At 39.7% G+C, this 21151-nt stretch overlaps 1 protein-coding gene across 1 annotated transcript in view; it reads right to left on the reverse strand.

Moving 5' to 3' along the window:
• Positions 1-21151, reverse strand: part of LOC128686531 (neural cell adhesion molecule 2-like) — a 927464-nt gene that overhangs the window by 243099 nt on the left and 663214 nt on the right. The window contains exon 6 of the mRNA XM_070084201.1: positions 18526-18729. Coding sequence (XP_069940302.1) covers positions 18526-18729 — 204 coding nt within the window. The remainder of the gene's footprint in view (positions 1-18525; positions 18730-21151) is intronic.

A 21151-nucleotide genomic window follows, 5' to 3' on the forward strand; every position in this document is an offset into this window, starting at 1 on the left:
GCTCCATCCTTCCCTCCTACTCTACTCATATTCCTCATTCGTTCTTCATTCTTCCTCAAGTCCCATCCCCTTTCATCTCCACTCACCTTCCCTCTCATTCTTCTCTCTCTCACGTGGGAAAAAGTAACTTGTTAATTTACCAGTTTGACGATTTCCGCCAAAAATTGTCCCAGAATGTTCAGAAGAAGCTAAAAAGTTTTCTACTTCCCCAGACTGGATGTTAATTAAGAAAGAGAACTAGAGGGAGAGAGAGAAATAGCAAATCTCGATTTCCATTACTTAGTCTCGCCTGCTGCTCTGTGACCGTAAATATAGTTGCAGAAAAGATCAGCTGTGTTGATGCACTGGACAGCGTGCCTTTGTTTGGTTATGACACTTCAACTTTCTATTTATCTGAATCAGGGAGGGAAAGGGGGAAGCACTAATTAAACCAGCAGAAGTCTTACAGTATCTTGGGAATAGGAGGCAATCCTGAGCCTCTCACCAGCTTCAAGACATCTCTCGCGAAGGGAAAACTAGCAAAGATACAAGAACTGGTGCGCTTGTTCCACTCTACGCCTATATGACCCATACAAGTCTAGCGCATACTCTAGTATGCGCTAGACTTGTATGGGTCATAGTCTAAGTTATTTAATGCGTCGTGCCTCAAGGGAGTGTGCTTATTAAAATGCAATGTTAATAAGCTGTTGTACGTAAATGTTGCAGCTCTCTCATCTTTTTCCTCTCTCTTCTCTCTCCTTCCCTTCGTTCCTCTCTATCTCGGATTTTTGTCCCTCCAACCCTCCCTCCCACCCTCTAAGCCCAGGAGACGGCCAATTGCTGACTTAAAATTGTAATGAGAACTGGGGCGGAGGGGAGGAAGCAGGGTGATGCGTCTCCGCTGGGGAGAGGGGAGAAAAAGGGAAGGGGAACATGTGAGCGCTGGGGTCGGGGAGACAGGAGGGGAGATCAAGGAAAAGGGAAAAATGTGGGCGCTTGGGTGGCCTTGGCAAGGGAAGAGAATTTCAGAAAACGCAGGGCAAAACGAGAGGAAAAGAAATGAGAATGAAAAAAGGGAAAATGGAAAAATTAACATAGATGAGGAAAGAGGGAGGGGTTAAAAATTAGGAAAAAAAAAGACAGGGACAATGCAGGAAATGAGGTAGGATATAAAGCAGGGATTTTTGTATCTTGAAATGTGGAAAGAACGGATGAAGAATAAGAAAAAAGGAGAAATCGAACAAGACAGCACAGCATCTGGTGACGAACTAATCACTGTCTATTGGGCCACAATGATAATATTTGATACAAGAAAAAGAGTGAAAAAAAAGACTGATAAATGAAAGGTGGAAAACTAAAATTAAGCAAGAAAACTAGTGAATATCAAAATGGTATAAAATACCGACAGGTTGGTAAGACACATATGCAACAGTTAGGCTTCTTTATTCCGAAACGTTTCGCCTACACAGTAGGCTTCTTCAGTCGAGTACAGAAAGTAGGCAGGAGCAGTAGAGATGTGAAGACGAAGTAACCAGTCCATCACCATTGAAGTCGCAGATTTGAGGTTGTCAGTTCCTCAGCCTGGAGAAAAGTTCTGTTCCATAGTCTGTGTGGTGCACTCTGGCCACCTTGCCAAATACCTTACAGCACTTCTGGGCACCATCAGTCAAGCCCACCTCAAAAACTCAGATGACCTTCTCTCTCGATTTTCCAACCTTAATGTTAAAAACGAAAGTATGGCTTCTTCCAGTGTCACAGCCCTCTTTATCAACGTTCGTACTGATGCTGCAATAAACATTTTGAGACAGAGGCTCACTGAAAACCACTGCCTCCCTTTACCTCTTCTAGATTTCATCAGTCTAGTGGAGCTCTGTGTTAATTTGAACTTCTTCAAGTATCAGGACAACTGTTACAAAAAAAAAAAAAAGCTTTGGGACGGCAATGGGCAGCCCGTTTAGTGCTATGCTTGCCAGTCTCTTCATGTAAAACCTGGAGACAGAGAAATTTAGCACCCTCATTCCCAACACCGTTACCTGGCTTAGATATGTTGATGATATATTGGTTTTCCATCCGATTCGTCTAAATATCCAGGCCCTCCTCAACAAGATTAATGCAGCCGAACCATCAATAAAGTTTACACTTGAACTCGAAAAAGATGGCAAACTTCCTTTCCTCGACGTCCTCCTGTGCAGATCTCCCAACAGTGACAAACTTCTCTTCAAAGTGTATAGAAAACCTACCAACAAGGATGATCTTATACACTTCTATTCAAACCTAGACACCCGCACTAAAAGAAGACTCCTCACTGACTTCTTGAGAGCTCTTCACATCTCCACTCCTTGTTTTCTTGTAGAAGAATGTAGTTGTATAACAAGCCTTTACACGTCTTCAGTTTCCATCTTTCTTCATCCGAGATTGCAGACTCAAGGCACAAGCTATCCTCAACAAACCCCCTATGGAACGGCCCTCTAAGCAGTTCACAGTGCTCCCATGAGGTGATGTTGCTATGAATACTCGTCGGGAACTTGCTAAGAGTAACATAAATGTTTCCACCATAAACACATCATCTATGAAAGATTGTAATAATGTTGGTAGAATTACCGACAATATGTGAAGTAAAAGGACACAAGTGCAACTAATGTGACATTTTTATTGTGGCAACGTTTCGCTCTCCAGGAGCTTTGTCAAGCCGTTACATCTATGAAAGACCTCACTACGAAACGCAGCCCCACACCCTAACTTCCACATCAGGCGTCTACTCCTTCCCCTGTGGATTCTGTCCCAAGAAATATGTAGGCGAAACAGGCAGAGATCTTGCGGTCCGCCTGAACGAGCATCGAAGTGCCAGTACCAGAGACGACTTAAGGTACGCCTGTGTCCTCCACAGAGACTCCACGGGGCATTTGATGAACTGGGATGAGGCACAAATCGTTCTCACCGAGTAAGACCTTAGACGCCGACGGTGTCTAGAAACCTCGATAATCGCCTCCACCGACACAATAGAACGTAATACTGGAAGCCACAAAATTTCTAAAACATTAGCATACATGATACTCAACCAGGCAAAGCACCACCTACCCAGCAACACAGGATTCTTATGATTTCATCGTCTATCCGTCCTCTTCCCAATATGACATTCTTCAGGTCATCATGCGTCACTAACACCTCACGCTCCTCCTACATATACTATCTTTCAACCTGTGTATGTTAGAATTGTTCAAGGTCCCAGGACCGAAATGTTTTCTAATAAATATGTCTTAGTGTTTGCTTACGTGTTTTTCTAAACCAACTTGTCGACATTGGTTACCAAGGTTTATACCATATCTACACACACACACACACACACACATATATATATATATATATATATATATATATATATATATATATATATATATATATATATATATATATATATATATATATATATATATATATATATATGCAAAACAACCACTCTGAAAGAATAGAGAAATTCCAAGCGCTTTCGTGACTACTCACATTATCAAGGAACTATGAAAGTGAAGCATCCAAGGAAGCTATATAAGGGGTCGGCCAGCACCTCACTATCAGATCCCACAACGGTTAAACACGTGACGCGCGGCGAGCCAACTTGGATAGGTCCCTTGCAAAACTCACCCCCAAGCTATTTATTTGTCCAGTGTATTATTAAATTCTACCCAAATTCTATTAATTATAAATGGATCTAATTTACATAAACCAAAGGAAATATTCATATTATTGTCAAAACTGCTTTTTATAAAACAAGATTCAATTATATTCCTGTCGACCATGGACTTGCTTGATACTACTTTCTCAACTTTTTGAAAATCAATTGGATGGTTAAAATCTCTTACATGAATAAATAGAGCATTGGAATCTTGTCCAGTTCTAATGCTATATTTATGTTGTTTTAATCTTAGTTCGAGATTTTTACCAGTTTGACCGTAATAAACTTTATCGCAAATTTTACAAGGAATCTTATAGACACATCCATCAGCATTTTGGGGGGAATTCTTAATCAAAAGTTTTTTTACTGTATCAAGATTTTTGAATACAACTTTATTATTAAAAGTCTTAAGAAGAGAAGGCATATCAACCAAGTTTTCATGGTAAGGGAGAACCAACATATTTTTAGTTGAATAAGGCTGGTTGCCCTTTTTTGGATTATAAAATGTGTTCCTAGCAACTTTAAAAGATTTATCAATTACATTTCTTGGGTATTTTAAATCATTACCTATTTCATAAATTTTGGATATTTCCTCATCTATGAACTCAGGACTACAAATTCGTAAAGCTCTCAAAAACATTGATGAGAAAACAGACAGTTTGACTCTATCTTGATGCGAGGAATAATAGTGGACATAGGAACAGTTATTTGTAGGTTTTCTGTAAATTTTAAATTTGAATTCATTATTACCCTTAATAATTAAAACATCTAGAAAAGGCAATGAGTTATTTTCTTCAAATTCAACAGTAAAGTTTATAGAATGGGCTAAGCTATTTAATTTTCCAAGAAAATGGTGTATATCTACATTTTTGGGCATAAGACACAAAATTTCATCAACATATCTGAACCATTTAGCTCTATTAGGGAGGATTGTGTTAAGCAACCTTGTTTCAAAAAATTCCATGTATAGGTTACTAAGAACAGGTGAAAGAGGATTTCCCATTGCCATACCAAACTTCTGAGTGTAAAACTTATCATTAAATACAAATTTTGCATCAACAATGCAAAGTTTAATAAGTTTAATGATAGTAGGAACTGGCAATGGTAAATCATAGTTAACGAGTTCTTCAGATAAGAAACTTAATAAATCATCAACAGGAACTTTCGTAAACAAGGAAGTAACATCAAAACTAACCATGTTAAAATCATTTAAGTCAGTCAAGGAGCTTAATTTATCAACCAAGTCTATGTTGTTTTTAACATTAAAGTTAGAAATTTTGCCAACAATAGGGCTCAAAATATCAACAAGCCATTTGGATAATTTATATGAAACTGACCCTATGGAGCTAATAATTGGTCTGACTGGATTCCCTGGTTTGTGTGTTTTTATTAGTCCATACATGTAAGGTAAAGATGGATTAGTGGAAGTAAATTGTTTGACTAATTCATCTTTGCCTTTCAGTAGAAGTTTTATTGTTTTATATATATATATATATATATATATATATATATATATATATATATATATATATATATATATATATATATATATTTTTATATATATATATATATATATATATATATATATATATATATATATATATATATATATATATATATATATATATATATATATATATGTCGTGCCGAATAGGCAGAACTTGCGATCTTGGCTTAAATAGCAACGCTCATCTTGCCATATAGGACAAGTGAAAATTTGTGTATGCAATAATTTCGCCAAAATCATTCTAAACCTAACGAAAAAATATATTTCACTGTGTTTGTTTAGTATTAAATTATTGTAAACAAATCTAAAATATATTTAGTTAGGTTAGGCTAAAATAAATTGTTCTTGTTATAATAAGGTTAGGTAAGTTTTCTAAGATTCTTTTGGTGCAAAATTAAAATTTTTTACATTATCATTAATGAAAAAATGTATCTTTAAACGTATAAGAAAATTTTTTAGAAAGGACTTAATTTTAAATGAGTTCTTGCTAATTAACCAGTTTTACATATTCGCCACGACACACACACTCACACACACACACACACACACATATATATATATATATATATATATATATATATATATATATATATATATATATATATATATATATATATATATATATATATATATATATATATATAAATATATTTTTTTTTTTTTTTTTTCATATAGGGAAGTACCACCTCTATAGCTGGAATGGGGACCCTCATCCTTAGAGAAGACAATAAACGTACCTCAGGGAAAACTCAAGGTTCTCCCCGGAGCTGTTTGAATATTTTCTTCTCCTACCACCCCCTATATTTATATTCTATGTGAACATATATTAATAAACAAAATACATTTACAGAAAAAAACATAAACATGAATACAATGGCACAATGTATCAATGATGAATTTCCTCCAGCTCCTCCGAGGCTGGACGTGAACCAAGTATGCAGCAAGCATTTCCCCTCTGGATGGCGACGCTGAGGCGCTGGAACATGAAAGTGGCTGCCCTTGGGTCCCTGGTGGTGTCGATGAGTCTGGAACCCAATTCTTTAAGGAAACGTGTGGCATTTTTTCCCCATGATCCCAAGGTCTCTGATCCCACTGGGACAAATTGATACTGTTGGCTAATGTCCCTGTACTTGCTGATCTTGTACTCCTCCCTGTGGTCAGCAGCTCCTCCCTGTCGCCCCACACTGTGATGGATATAGGTGTCAGCCAGTGTGGACACACAGGTATAGTCCCATGCTAAGAGCTTGCCATTCTTCCAAGGATAGATGGTGATCCCGTCGGGGCGGTTTGCTGGGTTGTGGGTATTGTTTGCTGCAAGTGATCGTGGCTCCCTCTCGGCAGGGCATCCAGCTGTAGCAAGGGTTCTCTTAATGATGTCGTTGACCTCATTGTGTCTTGCATGCCAGCCCTTGGTTTTGGAACAGTTAAGACCATGTAGACCGTATTGGTCTGCTTGCACTTCGCCGCAAATACACATATATTCTGTGTGAATTGGGGCAGCAAGGCGCAGAGCCACTGCAATACGGAGGGTCTTAGGGTCGAGTCGCGTTCCCATTGCCGATATGGGAACTGTTTGGAGGAAGTCCCCGGAGTGAGGTGCACTCACAGCCTGGAGGCGGGCAATCTCCCTATCTGATGTTGCAGCCCTGAGCATGTTGGCAAGCACCTTTTCAGCGATTGGGCTATCCCAGCTTGACTGTTTGTGAGCCAGTGCTGCACTAGGGTTTGGTGCTGGAGCAGCAAGAGTCTCCCATTCGGTGATGGCACTGACATAGCTAGGGTCTTCTATTCCTGCTGAGTCACTGAGGGTGTCAGGAAGAATTTGTCTTGTCAACTCGTTTGATGCAACGGAAGAGGATAGGAAAGCTGGTAGAGCAATCTGGGAGGATCTGCGTACTCCTAGCCCTCCAAGCCTGACCGGAAGTGAGGCTTGCAACCACTGTCCATCGTCAAGGGAAAGATTCAATACACTCTCTAGCATGGCCTTCAGGAGAGAGTCATATTCCTTGAGTTTTGGACTGCTGAAGGCTGGGGAGCATCTCAGAAAATAGGTAAGTTTTGGGGTTGACAGGCACCTGGTGAGTAGGTAGAAGGCATCGTGTGTGTCAATGTCTTTCATCCTGCTTTCCATTGTCCGGAGGTCTGAGACTTTTTTTCCTAGGATCAGATCGATGGCATTGGACCCAAGAGGAGCACCGAGGAGAGTGCTATTGGCTGGATCAATGGCTCGTGCTCCTGGTAAAACGGTACTAATATTCTGGATCAACTGTTGATTGGTAGAAACTATTTCACATTTGGTGGGGTTTAAAGAAAGGCCCAGGCTTTCTCCCATGTCTTTAATTTTACTGATGTCCTCCAGGAGAGATTCTGCTGTGCCAGCTAGGGTACCGTCGTCCAGGAACCAGATATTATATATATATATATATATATATATATATATATATATATATATATATATATATATATATATATATATTCTATAAGATCACAGGAAACAGATGATTTCAGAATATGCAAAACAACCACTGTGAAAGAAAAATGAAATTCCAAGCGGTTTCGTGACTACTCACATTATCAAGGAACAATAAAGGTAATGCATCAAAGAGAGGCACATAAAGGGCCTGGACCACACCTCACCATCACATCCCACAACAAAGCAACACCTGATGTGAGACTCATAAGAAAGAGAACACTGCAGCAAGCATATCAACCAAGTTTTCATGGTAAGGGAGAACCAACATATTTTTAGTTGAATAAGGTTGGTTGTCCTTTTTTGGATTGTAAAAAGTATTTCATAGATGAGGAAATATCCAAAATTTATGAAATAGCTAATGATCTGAAATACCCAAGAAACGTAATTGATAAATCTTTTAAAATTGCTAGCAATACTTTTTACAATCCAAAAAGGGACAACCAACCTTATTTAGCTAAAAATGTGTTGGTTTTCTCTTACCATGAAAACTTGGTTGATATGCCTTCTCTTCTTAAGACTTTTAATATCAAAGTTGTATTTAAAATTCTTGATGCAGTAAAAAAAAACTTTTGATAAAGAATTCCCCCCAAAATGCTGACGGATGTGTCTATAAGATTCCTTGTAAAACTGGTCGAACTGATAAAAGTTTCGAACTAAGAAAAAAAATCATAAATATAGCATTAGAACTGAACAAGATTCAAATGTTCTATTTATTCATGTGAGAGATTTTAATCCAATTGATTTTCAAAAAGTTAAGAAAGTTGTATGAAGCCAGTCCATGGTCGACAGGAATATAATTGAATCTTGTTTCATAAAAAGCAGTTTTGAAAATAACATGAATATTTTCTTTGGTTTATATAAATTAGATCCATTTATAATTAACAGAATTTGGGAAGAATTTAATAATGCATTTAACAAATAATAAATCTTAATTCTTGGGTAGAATAGTTTGTTTGTGGGTTGCCGTGAAGGACCTGTCTAGTTGGGCCAGCGGGCCTGCTGCAGTGTTCTCTTTCTTATGAATCGCACGTCAGGTGTTGCTTTGTTGTGGGATGTGATAGTGAGGTGTGGTCTAGACCCTTTATATGCCTTCCTTTGATGCATTACTTTTATTGTTCCTTGACAATGTGAGTAGTCACGAAAGCGCTTGGAATTTCATTTTTCTTACACAGTGGCTGTTTTGCATATATATATATATATATATATATATATATATATATATATATATATATATATATATATATATATATATATATATATGTGTGTGTGTGTGTGTGTGTGTGTGTGTGTGTGTGTGTGTGTACTCACCTATTTGTACTCACCTATTTGTGGTTGCAGGGGTCGAGTCCTAGCTCCTGGCCCCGCCTCTTCACCGGTTGCTACTAGGCCCTCTCTCTCCCCGCTCCATGAGCTTTATCAAACCTCGTCTTAAAACTGTGTATGGTTCCTGCCTCCACTACGTCATTTTCTAGGCTATTCCACTGCGTGTGTGTGTGTGTGTGTGTGTGTGTGCACTCACCTAATTGTGGTTGCAGGGATCAAGTCATAGCTCCTGGTCCCGCCTCTTCACTGGCCGCTACTGGGTCACTCTCCCTGCACCATGAGCTTTATCATACCTCTGATTCTCTGTGTGTGTGTGTGTGTGTGTGTGTGTGTGTGTGTGTGTGTGTGTGTGTGTGTGTGTGTGTGTGTGTGTATAAATAGTTCGGTCAAATACTTTGATTCAAATTCACAATAATAACTTCATTAAACAATGCCAAATAGCCTCGTTTAGAGTTAATGATCTGTTGCCAGTGGAATTCCTTTGTGTTCTTTATATTCTTTATAATGATTGTTGATTTTGATAAAGGATTGATGATTTGATAGTTATTCAATTTTTTAAATAACGGTTATGACTAATTATAATATTAATAACTGAAGACTAAATGACTAAATTTACTACTATTAATAATAAATTTTTTCTACAGCTAATATATTATTAGCACTGTAATGACACCAAGTCAACGAGAGTGAGAATCTTCAATGATCATGCTGTACTTCTCATATGATCTCCACCAGATTAACTGACCAAGTAACCTATGGTAATATTCTGTTTAGATAAAGCAAAATCTTATGTTGGATCTTAGGTACATTATGCACATTTCCCCAGTTACCGTATTTATAGGTTAATAGACAACCCAAGCCAAGCTGCGCTATTAGCTGGTTCTGGAGACTACGAAGACGGGAACCTTCCGAGGAAGTAAAAAAATCCTTGCCAGGTAATCACAGTAAGATTTACAAGTCGATTATTTGAGTCTTAGCAATAGTGAAATATTTTCTGTTATTACGAGAATTGGCTGTCGTGAAACGTTCCCACCCATTTTCTCTGACTAATTAATATGTACCTATTATGATGGAAGTAGCACGTCACGAGTTACCCACAACCTCCAAATTCAATACTATCAAATTTTATTAAGTATCAAATGTTCTTAGAGAATACATTAGTCACCGAGTCATTTAACAAGGTTGTGTATGACCAGATCTACGGTAAAGCAATGAGTTGAAACAAAAAAAAAAAGTAAATTTTCTTATAATACAAAATTTCAGTGTACAACAGATAACTACCCCTTAATTACTAGTTCTAAGTGAATACCTGGTCTGGGGTGTTGATGTTGCAGTTTTATAAATGTAGTGTAAGCACACCTCTGTCAAGACAGTGATGGAGTGAATAATGATAAAAGTTTTTCTTTTTCTGGCCACCCTACCTTGATGGGAATCGGTCTATGTGTTAATAAATAAAAAAAATGACGAGCCGATTAATTAAACATGAAATGCTAGATCAGGAACTGGGGCTTTACTCCCGCAGACACACCGATGTGAATTCAGCTTATTCACAACACATCTGTAAATGCCACCTTCCACTGCCTTTTCAAAAATGTTTTCTCAAATTCTACCCGGGTGAGCTCCTGGCCCGTCAGCTCCTGTGGAAGTCATCCGGTGATGGATGTATTTGCATACCGTCAGTATCATCAAATAAGCTGCAATGCGTCATGATCCTAGGTTTTTTTTTAGTTCCGTGTGCACCTGTCCCAAAGAAATTAGGAAGTGAGTTGGGGTCCTGAGGATGGCGGAATTAGAGGCGAGGCAGCAAGGGTATGGTGAAGGCCGGAGTAATGAAACATGGACTTGACTGAAGTAGAGGTTAGACAAGAAGCTGACTACGGCACTTTCTCTTTTGTAATGCTAGTGGAAAATAAGTGATTATTGCCTTTCAGCACTAGAAACTGAAATATTTTGTAAATAGAAGAAAAACGACCAGGTATGGAATACCGAAGATACAATCCTCAGAAAAGTAAAAGGATCTGACCTGTTAGTTCTAGGAATGGCTTGCCATGGGTTCGAAGCCACCCATTCCGTTAGTAGTTTATAATCGTGTCATTATGATTTCATGAGTCAACTAAATTTTAACATAACACCGAGCTGTTCACATGAGGTGCGCCTCAGCTGAATCACTGTGGCAGCATACATGTATCTGCTAAGTTTATGAATAAAAGTCCGAAGGGTGCTGAAGGATATCCAACATGCAAACAAGAAAACAGCAATGGAAAAGAAATTGTATATTTCGACTGCCAACTGGAGGCCCCATCAGCATTATGTACACTAGAGGAAGGAGGGCACCTTACTGAGCTAGTAGCCAAGTAAACCAATAGAGAAATCAGAATGTTATTCATAAACCTAGCAGATGCTTATATGTTGCCAGAGTAATTCAGCTGCACCTCATGTGATCTGCTCGGTGTTATGTTGAAAGTTAGATGACTCGTGAAATCGTAATGACACGAGTGGGTGGGATTCGAACCTATTGCAAGCCATTCCTAGAAATAACAGGCAAGATCCTTTTACTTTTCTGAGGATTGAAGCTTCAGTGTTCCATACCTAGTGTGTTAGATACACTAAATAAGTAAGCACAAATATGACTCATGAAATCGTAATGACACGATTGCAAACAAACCATACCCCGGCCGGGTTCAATCCCGGCCGGACTGGAGTTTTTAGACTCTCTGACCGCGGGTTCAATCCCGGCCGGGGTATGGTTTGTTAAGCACAAATAGTTTTAAGGGCAAACCAAAACACGTTCTTGTGTTGGCCTTGCATCTAAGCACCAACCTCACCTCTCGAGTGAGAGCAGGAAACCCACGCTCAAGCTATAACTATAAAGGCAGATGACGGCATCGTACGCCAGAGTAAATATCCCTGGCATGACTCCTCTTGAGTGTACAGGTGGCACTGAAGCTCACCTGAGCTCAAGATGGTGACAGGTGTAGCAATTGTCTGAATGGAACCTGCATAATAATTCAACACCACTAGAAACAGTGGTCACAACCGCACAAAGAGAGAGAGAGAGAGAGAGAGAGAGAGAGAGAGAGAGAGAGAGAGAGAGAGAGAGAGAGAGAGAGAGAGAGAGAGAGAGAGAGAGAGAGACAGAGAGAGAGAGAGAGAGAGAGAGAGAGAGAGAGAGAGAGAGAGAGAGAGAGAGAGAGAGAGAGAGAGAGAGAGAGAGAGAGAGGAGAGAGAATACAGTAGTAACGAGGCACTGGGAGTGGGGGGTAGGATTTGGCTGAGGTAACTCAGTTGCAGGATTAGCTGAGCGCTAATTGCTTTGAACAGGTAAATAGCAGCGGTTTAGAACAACGCTCAAAACATAGCGGAATTGTCATGTCCGCGCTAATGGTTATTGGCCCATTAGACCTGATGACTGCTCTCACGCTATATTCAGTTCCAGGAAAATGTTCCAACAAACATAATGACGCCTACTGACGAGCTGATATGTTACACAAATAAATGTTCACAAATTTTTACCTCGAATGCAATATTGTGTGTGTTTATGCGTTGGCCCTGAGAGTGATCGACTTGATGGTGTGTAGAGAACATCCAGGGAGTCTCTTGTTGATCAAGTGGAGTGAAGGCTCGGAATGCTGGCCTCAAACCTTTGTCTTGGTAGCGCTCAAGGCAGGTAGGTGCGGTGTCTGAGTCACGATAATATACTTAATGTAGGTGGGAGATAAACAGAGCGAGAGTGAGTAAATTTTTGTCTCGAGGGTGAAGGTGGGATATAAGATGTGACGATATGATTTCCTTTTTCTATACATTTTTTATTAATTAGTATATCCTAGTCATTAACATCTATATTCTCATCAATCTCCAAAATTCGTTTAATTTCTAATTTCATGTGCCTTTTTTTTCTCAGGGTTTGACAAAGTTAGGTTAAGGATCCCTAACTTTATTGACAAGCTATTGACAAGTTAAGGATTCCTAACTTTATTGACAAGCTAAGAGCTGTTACCTACATCAGCTCATTTGAAAGCATTTTCTTAGCTATGAAACTTACAAGTAGGGACAAGGATGAAGACGGAGCCATCTGTGGGCCAGTATTTTCATTCGATCAAGTGGCTATCTCGTTGACCTCATAATGCTATACGAATGTGTTCCAGACTCGAGTCATTCTGGGAATAAATGATCTCATATGAAGTGATGTTGTGGAGAAGGGTACAGCCTGAGCGAAGTTGCTGCCTTCTGGTTGCCTTGTGGTAGAGAAGCTAGCTTCTCATTACAGTTGTGACCGTGTGTGGAAGCGTGAATTGCTCATTACTCTATAATTTGTTCATGATTGTACCCATGTATAAACGTAAGTAACCATTCTTACAGGATTCATTACCTTTGTAACTTGTGAGTTCATTACCTTTGTACCTAGTTCAGGTATCAAAACTTTGGGGGCCCAGTCCCTGGACCCATTACGTACCTCTGTAATCTGTAAATACCTTTGTAACTTGTCATGATTGTGACTAGACCTACTTGGAATTCATTACCTTTGTAAATTGTGAGTTCATTACCTTTGTAAATTGTGAGTTGATTACCTTTGTAAATTGTGAGTTCATTATCTCTGTAACTTGCTCAGCTATCAAAACTTTGGAGTCCAGTCCCTGAACCAATTATGTACCTCTGCAATCTTTTGACTACCGCCCACAGGATGGGTATGGGGTGCATAATAAACATATTAAACTAACTCGAAGTGGGGCCAAGTATTATATCTCATTTTCCCTATTTTTCACGTACCACTTGCCGACAGCACCAGCTACTTGATTGTTTCCCTATCCATGGTATTGCTTCATCTACATTCAGAAGAGAACACCTCCTTAACGTTCGTTTCTTTTCTTCTCTACTTAATTTCTCTTTTTCTTTCCCCTTTCTCATCATTTCCTCTTCCTCCCGACTTTCATCCCATTCCACGGGGAGGGTCGACCAATCAGACATTAATTTTTTACTCGATCCGTGAAGTTTCTTTCCCATAATTTTCTTTTTCCATCACCTTTAACTGAAAAAAATAAACAGAAAACGGTTAACGATTGGTAGTGGCTAATGAATTATTTATTGGTCCCGTTGGTGTGGGTGAGGTTAGTGTCTTTGATAATGATAGTGCTGCACGCTCTCTTAGTGTTTAGTTGTGTGTAATTACTTAAATATATTTGTATTTTTGAGCTTTCAGGCAATAAGTTTAGACTTTTGGTCCTAATGTGAAATAGGTATGTAATATATGTTGGTGAATTTATGTAAAAAGTTAGTGCCAACTATGAACATGTTTAGTTGTAGCTGTAGTAATGTTTCCCGATATCCTTTTAGTTCTTTTGGGTGCGCAGCTTCTAGTAATGCTAGACCAAATCAACCCTTGTTTTTCGTTCCTTCAGTGACATACGGACTAGCTCTCATTCTATCCTTATAGCTCAGACACCTGATGTACACGGGAGGCAACACCGCCGGCTCTCGCCAGGAAGCTCAAGGAATCAATTACCGGAGGAAAAAGAGACGGACATCCTCGTAGTTTATTTCCCTCAACTCAGGCACAAGCCTTGATGCATTCCTCTGTACTTTCTCAAGTTTCACTTTGTGTTTTATTAAGCAAGGATTCTAAACTTGCTCAACATATTTAAGAATGGGTCGCACGCATGAGGCGAGAGACTTAGGAGCATGCTAAACTTTGGTACCTTTACAAAAATATTAAAAAAATAATCTGCTGTTCTTGAAATTTATACTCCACTCCACTTTTTTGGAGTGGAACCTGTCCGCCTCAAGATTCTTCGTGAAATATTAGTTAACATTGCTATGAGAGGACTGCGCATTGAGATGTCATAGTATTCTTGCAGCAGGTCTATTTTCATTTGAAGAAGTTTAAAAGGGCACACAGGTCAGTCAATTCAAGGAAGTCCTGCCGCGGTATTGAGAGGTGAGTGTAGGTTCTACTGTGGGTCTTCCATCTAAGAATATCGATTAAGGTATCAGTATGAACATCAGTGACAAGAGGCGTGACACGAAAAGAGGCTGTGCTTGTTCCTGATGGTGACGTAAGAGGTGCAGGACAGGTTGCTAGAATGTTTCAAATGCGCGGCCCTGACGATTCCCAGGGGTCCGAAGAGATGTCTGGCAAGGAGTGGCGCTAGAGAGTGTGGGGCACTGGTTGGCTTATAGATTTTGGGTTGATGCTTTGTTGTTTGTTGGTGGTGCAGACGCTGGACATGTATTGTTGTGTGACACGTTACTCGTTCAGAAGTTAAATTTGTTTGGTTGCTTGTACGGAGTTGGAAGTGCAGACGCTGTTATTGTTTCGTTATGTATTGGGCATTGGTGGTGCAAACGCTAGTGATATTTGTTTGTGTGTGAGTCACTGGTGGTGCAGACGCTTTCAGCGTTTTGGTTGTATGGCGGTGGAGGTGCTGACGTGCTAGTAGTGCTTGGTTTTGTGTAGCGTGGAGGGCGTGGTGGTGTTTGACCAGTTTCAGGGTTATTCCAGCGTTTATTTTTGTGTTACAATTGTGATTGTTACTGAACTGCAAATTACTAGATGCAGTGTTATTTTGTGTGTGTCTCTGGTGTATAAATTCCTCAATTTTGGTACTGTTTATTATTGGGGGCACAGGAGGAAGAATAAGAGGGAGAGAGGGAGAGAGGGAGAGAGAGAGAGAGAGAGAGAGAGAGAGAGAGAGAGAGAGAGAGAGAGAGAGAGAGAGAGAGAGAGAGAGAGAGAGAGAGAGAGAGAGAGAGAGAGAGAGAGTCAGCTGTGTGGTAGCACTGGACATTGCTGGTGGTTTCGACCGAGTGTGGCACCAGGGCCTCTTGGCAAAACTGCAGCACTGGGAACTGCAGGCTCTACGCTATGTCTCCTCAGTGATTACCTTCATGGTAGATCCCTAAGGGTAGTTCTCAGTGGAGCAGAATCAGCAAGACATCCTGCTGAGGCAAGTGTTCCACAAGAAAGTGTGCTGTGACCATTGTTATGGAATGTCTACTTCAATGACCTTCTTCATCTCATTCCAGAATCCCATGCATATGCAGACGACTGTACTCTGACATCCACTTATCCAAGAGAAGAAATGTCAGCTGCTCTAAGGTACATCAATCACCAGCTAAGAAATATATCAGCTTGAGGAAACCGATGGCAAGTAACATTTGCACCTGAGAAAACACAAATGATGATGGTTTCTAGGCACCATGATGATAATGCCGGTGCAGTAGTAAGTATGAATGGGAGGGTGATGGTACCTGGGGAAGAAGTTGATATCTTTGGGGTGAAATTTTACTCCAAACTGACCATGAAGAACCACGTTGAAAATCTTACAAACAAGGCAGCCAGGAAGCTTACAGAACTTCGCCGTATCTCGCATCTGCTTGACAGTAGAGGTTTCACGACAGTTAGACTTGTTAAAGGAATGGATGGAAAAGAATATGGCTGCTGGAGTTAAATCTGAACAAGAATATGGGCGTAAAATCTGGTGAAAGGGAGGGTTGACCGGAATACAGACTGGAAGATGAAAAGCTACAGGTATCGACAAAAGAGGCTCCATTAGTGAACATCCCACCAAACATCTCACCGAAAAAGTACATAAATCTTATGATTTCGAATAGTGTCTCTCAGAACAGCCTTTAAGAATCTCAACAAGAAATCGGATGCCAGGTTCATATCCTTTGTATCCATATTAGTTCCACAGCTAAGAAGGTTACATCATGAGGAGAGACTCAATCTTGATGACTCTGGAAAAGAGAAGGACAATGCAGGACATAACATAAGGATGATTAGGGACCGTAGTACAAAGGGATATAGATGAAAGTTAAAAGCACAGATGAGTTACAAGAATATTAGGAATTACTTTTTCAGTCTCAGGGTAATACTAAAGCGGATTATGGAAATGATGAAGGCAATCGCTATACAAAGTTTCAAGAATAGATATGATTGGGTTAGGGGCCAGAAACCAGTAATTCAGTACACACACACACACACACACACACACACACACACACAAGAGATTAGTGCAAAAACTGGAGGACCAGGCAGGGATAACAGGGAAGGCACTACAATGGATCAGGGAATACTTGTCAGGAAGACACCAGCGAGTCATGGTACGTGGCGAGGTGTCAGAGTGGGCGCCTGTGACCAGCACGGTCCCACGGGGGTCAGTCCTAGGACCAGTGCTGTTTCTGGTATTTGTGAACGACATGACGGTAGGAATAGACTCCGAAGTATCCCTGTTTGCAGACGTGAAGTTAATGAGAAGAATTCATTCGATCGAAGACCAGACAGAACTACAAAGGGATCTGGACAGGCTGCAGACCTAGTCCAGCAATTGGCTCCTGGAGTTCAATCCCACCAAGTGCAAAGTCATGAAGATTGGAGAAGGGGAAAGAAGACCGCAGACGGAGTACAGTCTAAGGGGCCAAAGACTACAAACCTCACTCAAGGAAAAAGATCTTGGGGTGAGTATAACATCAGGCACATCTCCTGAAGCGCACATCAACCAAATAACTGCTGCAGCATATGGGCGCCTAGCAAACCTCAGAACAGCATTCCGACATCTTAATAAGGAATCGTTCAGGACCATGTACACCGTGTTTGTTAGGCCTATATTGGAGTATGCGGAACCAGTTTGGAACCCACACGTAGCCAAGCACGTAAAGAAACTAGAGAAAGTGCAAAGGTTTGCAACAAGACTAGTCCCATAGCTAAGGGGTATGTCCTACGAGGAGAGGTTAAAAGAAATCGACCTGACGACACTGGAGGACAGGAGAGATAGGGGGAACATTATAACGACATACAAAATACTGAGAGGAATTGACAAGGTGGACAAAAACAGGATGTTCCAGAGATGGGACACAGCAACAAGGGGACACAGTTGGAAGTTGAAGACACAGATGAATCACAGGGATGTTAGGAAGTATTTCTTCAGCCACAGAGTAGTCAGGAAGTGGAATAGTTTGGGAAGCGATGTAGTGGAGGCAGGATCCATATTTAGCTTTAAGCAGAGGTATGATAAAGCTCACGGTTCAGGGAGAGTGACCTAGTAGCGACCAGTGAAGAGGCGGGGCCAGGAGCTAGGACTCGACCCCTGCAACCTCAACACACACACACACACACACACACACACAGACACACACACACACACACACACAAAAGCTATCATCCTACACTCTAGTAATACTGAGGGAGATTCGTTGTCCACGTCACTGCCCACAGCACTTACCACTCTCCATATTTGTTTAATCATCTATTTGTTTACTAGTCACTTTTTTGTGTCCTTTTTTTTACTACATCCCTCCCACTCTTATTTCTTCATGTTTCATTCTTCTTCATGTTTCATTCTTCTTCATGTTTCATTCTTCTTCATGTTTCATTCTCCTTGATAATTACAAAAACAAAAAAATACTAAGCAAAAAGAACAAAAATAAAAAACACAAACAATAAGAACAAATAATAATAACAACAACAACTATGATTTTCATAAACGTTTTTTTGGCGAGTGGGATGAATAAAAGGATGCGCTCCCAACAAACCACATTAGACACAATAAATACCAGCACGAACAAACCAACACTCACAGTTCATATCAAGGGTGACAGTTGAGGAGACAGGAATAGATCCGTTGAAATTGTAGGCTCGGCACTCAAGAACTGCGTGAAGGTGCCTGCGGGTAAGCTCAGGCACTCTAACGGAGGCACTCAGCACTCCTTCCCCTTCCTCTACCACCTCCGTCTTCTTCGCCTCGTTATTGACGAGCCATGTCACCATAGGCGCCGGTCGACCTGCAGTGTAGAACATGCAAACAAATTAACAACAGTTAGTATCATATACCGTGTTCTACTGAAGTTTAGATACATAGAAATATGTGAAGTATATTTATTATAATCCGTTTTTTATAGTGATGACGATTTTTTTTATTGAGAGCACATCTTGTACAGACAAAATACATATATATAGTATAACACTGTGGAGAACAATAAGTATATACATAAATTATCACACACACACACGTTGTTGGACACAGGAGAAGCAACCCGTCACAGACAAAAAACAAAAAAGAAAGACCATCAAGCACACTACTTCAAATAAGTCATACAGAACAAGCCACTAGGCCCAAAAACCGATGCTTGTAAACTGAACTTTCAAGACGGCTCAATGCAAGTTGCCAATTTAAAAGTTTTCATTCAACCTAATTTTAAATGCATTTCTTGAGCTTCTCTCAATTATTTTTGTAATATATTCCTTATGTTTACCTATTAAATAAAGAACTGCTTGGTTTGTTAAATTGAAATCGAGTGCCAATAATTATAAAATTAATGCTGAAAGCAATGCTTAGCAATATTAATATATTTATGCATCTAAATCCTTTTTAATCCGCTGTGTGAAAGTCTAAAATCCAATTTTTCATAAAATATTTCTTCAAATATTTATTCATATTTTAATAATTACTTTTCTTTAACCGGCTCTATATTTTAATGCAGTTCTTACCTAAATTAAAAATATCTTATTCTGGTTATTTTGAAACTGTTTTAAGAAGTGGTCGTCAACCTCTTATAAAATCTCCTTTGCTATCCTTTTTCAATATTAATATTCATGTTCTTCTGACAAACACTTGACTCTTTCAATGCAGATGTTGATATATTTAAATACCTGATATATTCTTGTCATATAGTGTGTGCTATCACTTCGTTCTGTTAAGTTGTGGCTGCCAATATATTATTTTCATTACGTCTCCATTGCCGTAAATTGTTTCAGAATTAATATTTCTGTCTATTCGATGGTTTTATTTTTCTGTTTGTCATTTCATATTATATTTTCTCTTAAGAAATAGTGTTACCTACACCTTCCTCCTTCCCTGTTTATTCTGTGAGTGCAAAATACAATGTATAGTTACATGTAATGAGTAACGTACAAGATAAGCCATAATTATGTGTCATTGGTATTCAGAAAGTAGAAGCCAGGATTTTAGCTTCATCTGTGAATATATATGATTGCAATTCTATTTTCTTTACACGCATGAGTCCTTAATCAAATTTAGTGTATGCACTTTGGATATTTTAGGTTCCTTTCCTATGTAATTTATTTGTTTTTGTGCTTGGATAGTTTAGTTAGAAAATCCTTTTGGTTAAAATCTTGTCTTTATTTGTTTACTTTGAACCTTGCTTTTTTATAAAGCATTCCGACTATTACATGCAATTCTGCCTTGTCAAAGTCATATAACAAATCAATTGTTTTGACTCAGGGAAACATACACATTGACTCATACAATGGTGCACACCTGGACTCAGAGTGGAGTACACTCGAAGTCACAAGGAAGACATCCGATGAGGGAGTTGCGCGTGGGAAGCTGTAACCAGTCAAATTATGGTGAGCAGGGTCACAGCGTCAACTAGCACCAGTACGAATATTTAAAGCTTCCTGAGTAGTGAGTAGTGTGTAGTGAGTGTCTTGAGTCTGGTGTGGGACGAGATAAGGTTAGGTTAGGTAAGGTTCGTCAGGAAACAGGACAACTGTTTCCTGACGCGGGTCTTAGTCAGATGATGACCCGCCTTTGGAGCTTTTGGTCATCTGACCGAGGCCTTCCGCTGGCTTACCGGTCCACCCATTTAAAAATTATGGTCATTTATAACCATTGTTACGAGATAAGGAAAACAGCATGGTCCCACCACCAGTCTATTGGGATGACACGTGAGAGATGGGGGGTGATCGTAATACCTCCAATGGCGTGAACATTTTGTGTTGTGGCCAGTGCTTCGATTTAGCCAATGCGATTTTTAGCATGAGTCTGTAAAGGTAAGATTACGATAGATCATCGTATGATCCATAGAATATGAAATGCTGCAGTGGCCAAAATAAGCTTCTTCTCTCACTCTCCATTTAACCTAACGACTTCTTTCAAATAGCATCTGAGAGACCCTTAGCCCCTTGGGAAAGCATGTCAAGTTTTTCCTCGCTGAGCTGGGTTCCAGGTTCGTCGAAACCACCAGAGGCCCGAGGGCTGCCAGTTTTCTCCTTCAACACCTCAATGTAGCCATCCAGAGAGGAAATGCTGTTTCGGTTCCCGGCCGGTGTCTGAGGCATTATAGGATATCCACCACATAATTGACAATATATTTCGTAATCAAGCAGGCATGTAAAATCCTCAGAAAACCTATACTAATAAATAAACAAATACGAAAAAAATAGGGTGGTAGAAGAAAAAAT

The sequence above is a fragment of the Cherax quadricarinatus genome, chromosome 12 (assembly GCF_038502225.1).
Source record: "Cherax quadricarinatus isolate ZL_2023a chromosome 12, ASM3850222v1, whole genome shotgun sequence".
Lineage (NCBI taxonomy): Eukaryota > Metazoa > Arthropoda > Malacostraca > Decapoda > Parastacidae > Cherax > Cherax quadricarinatus.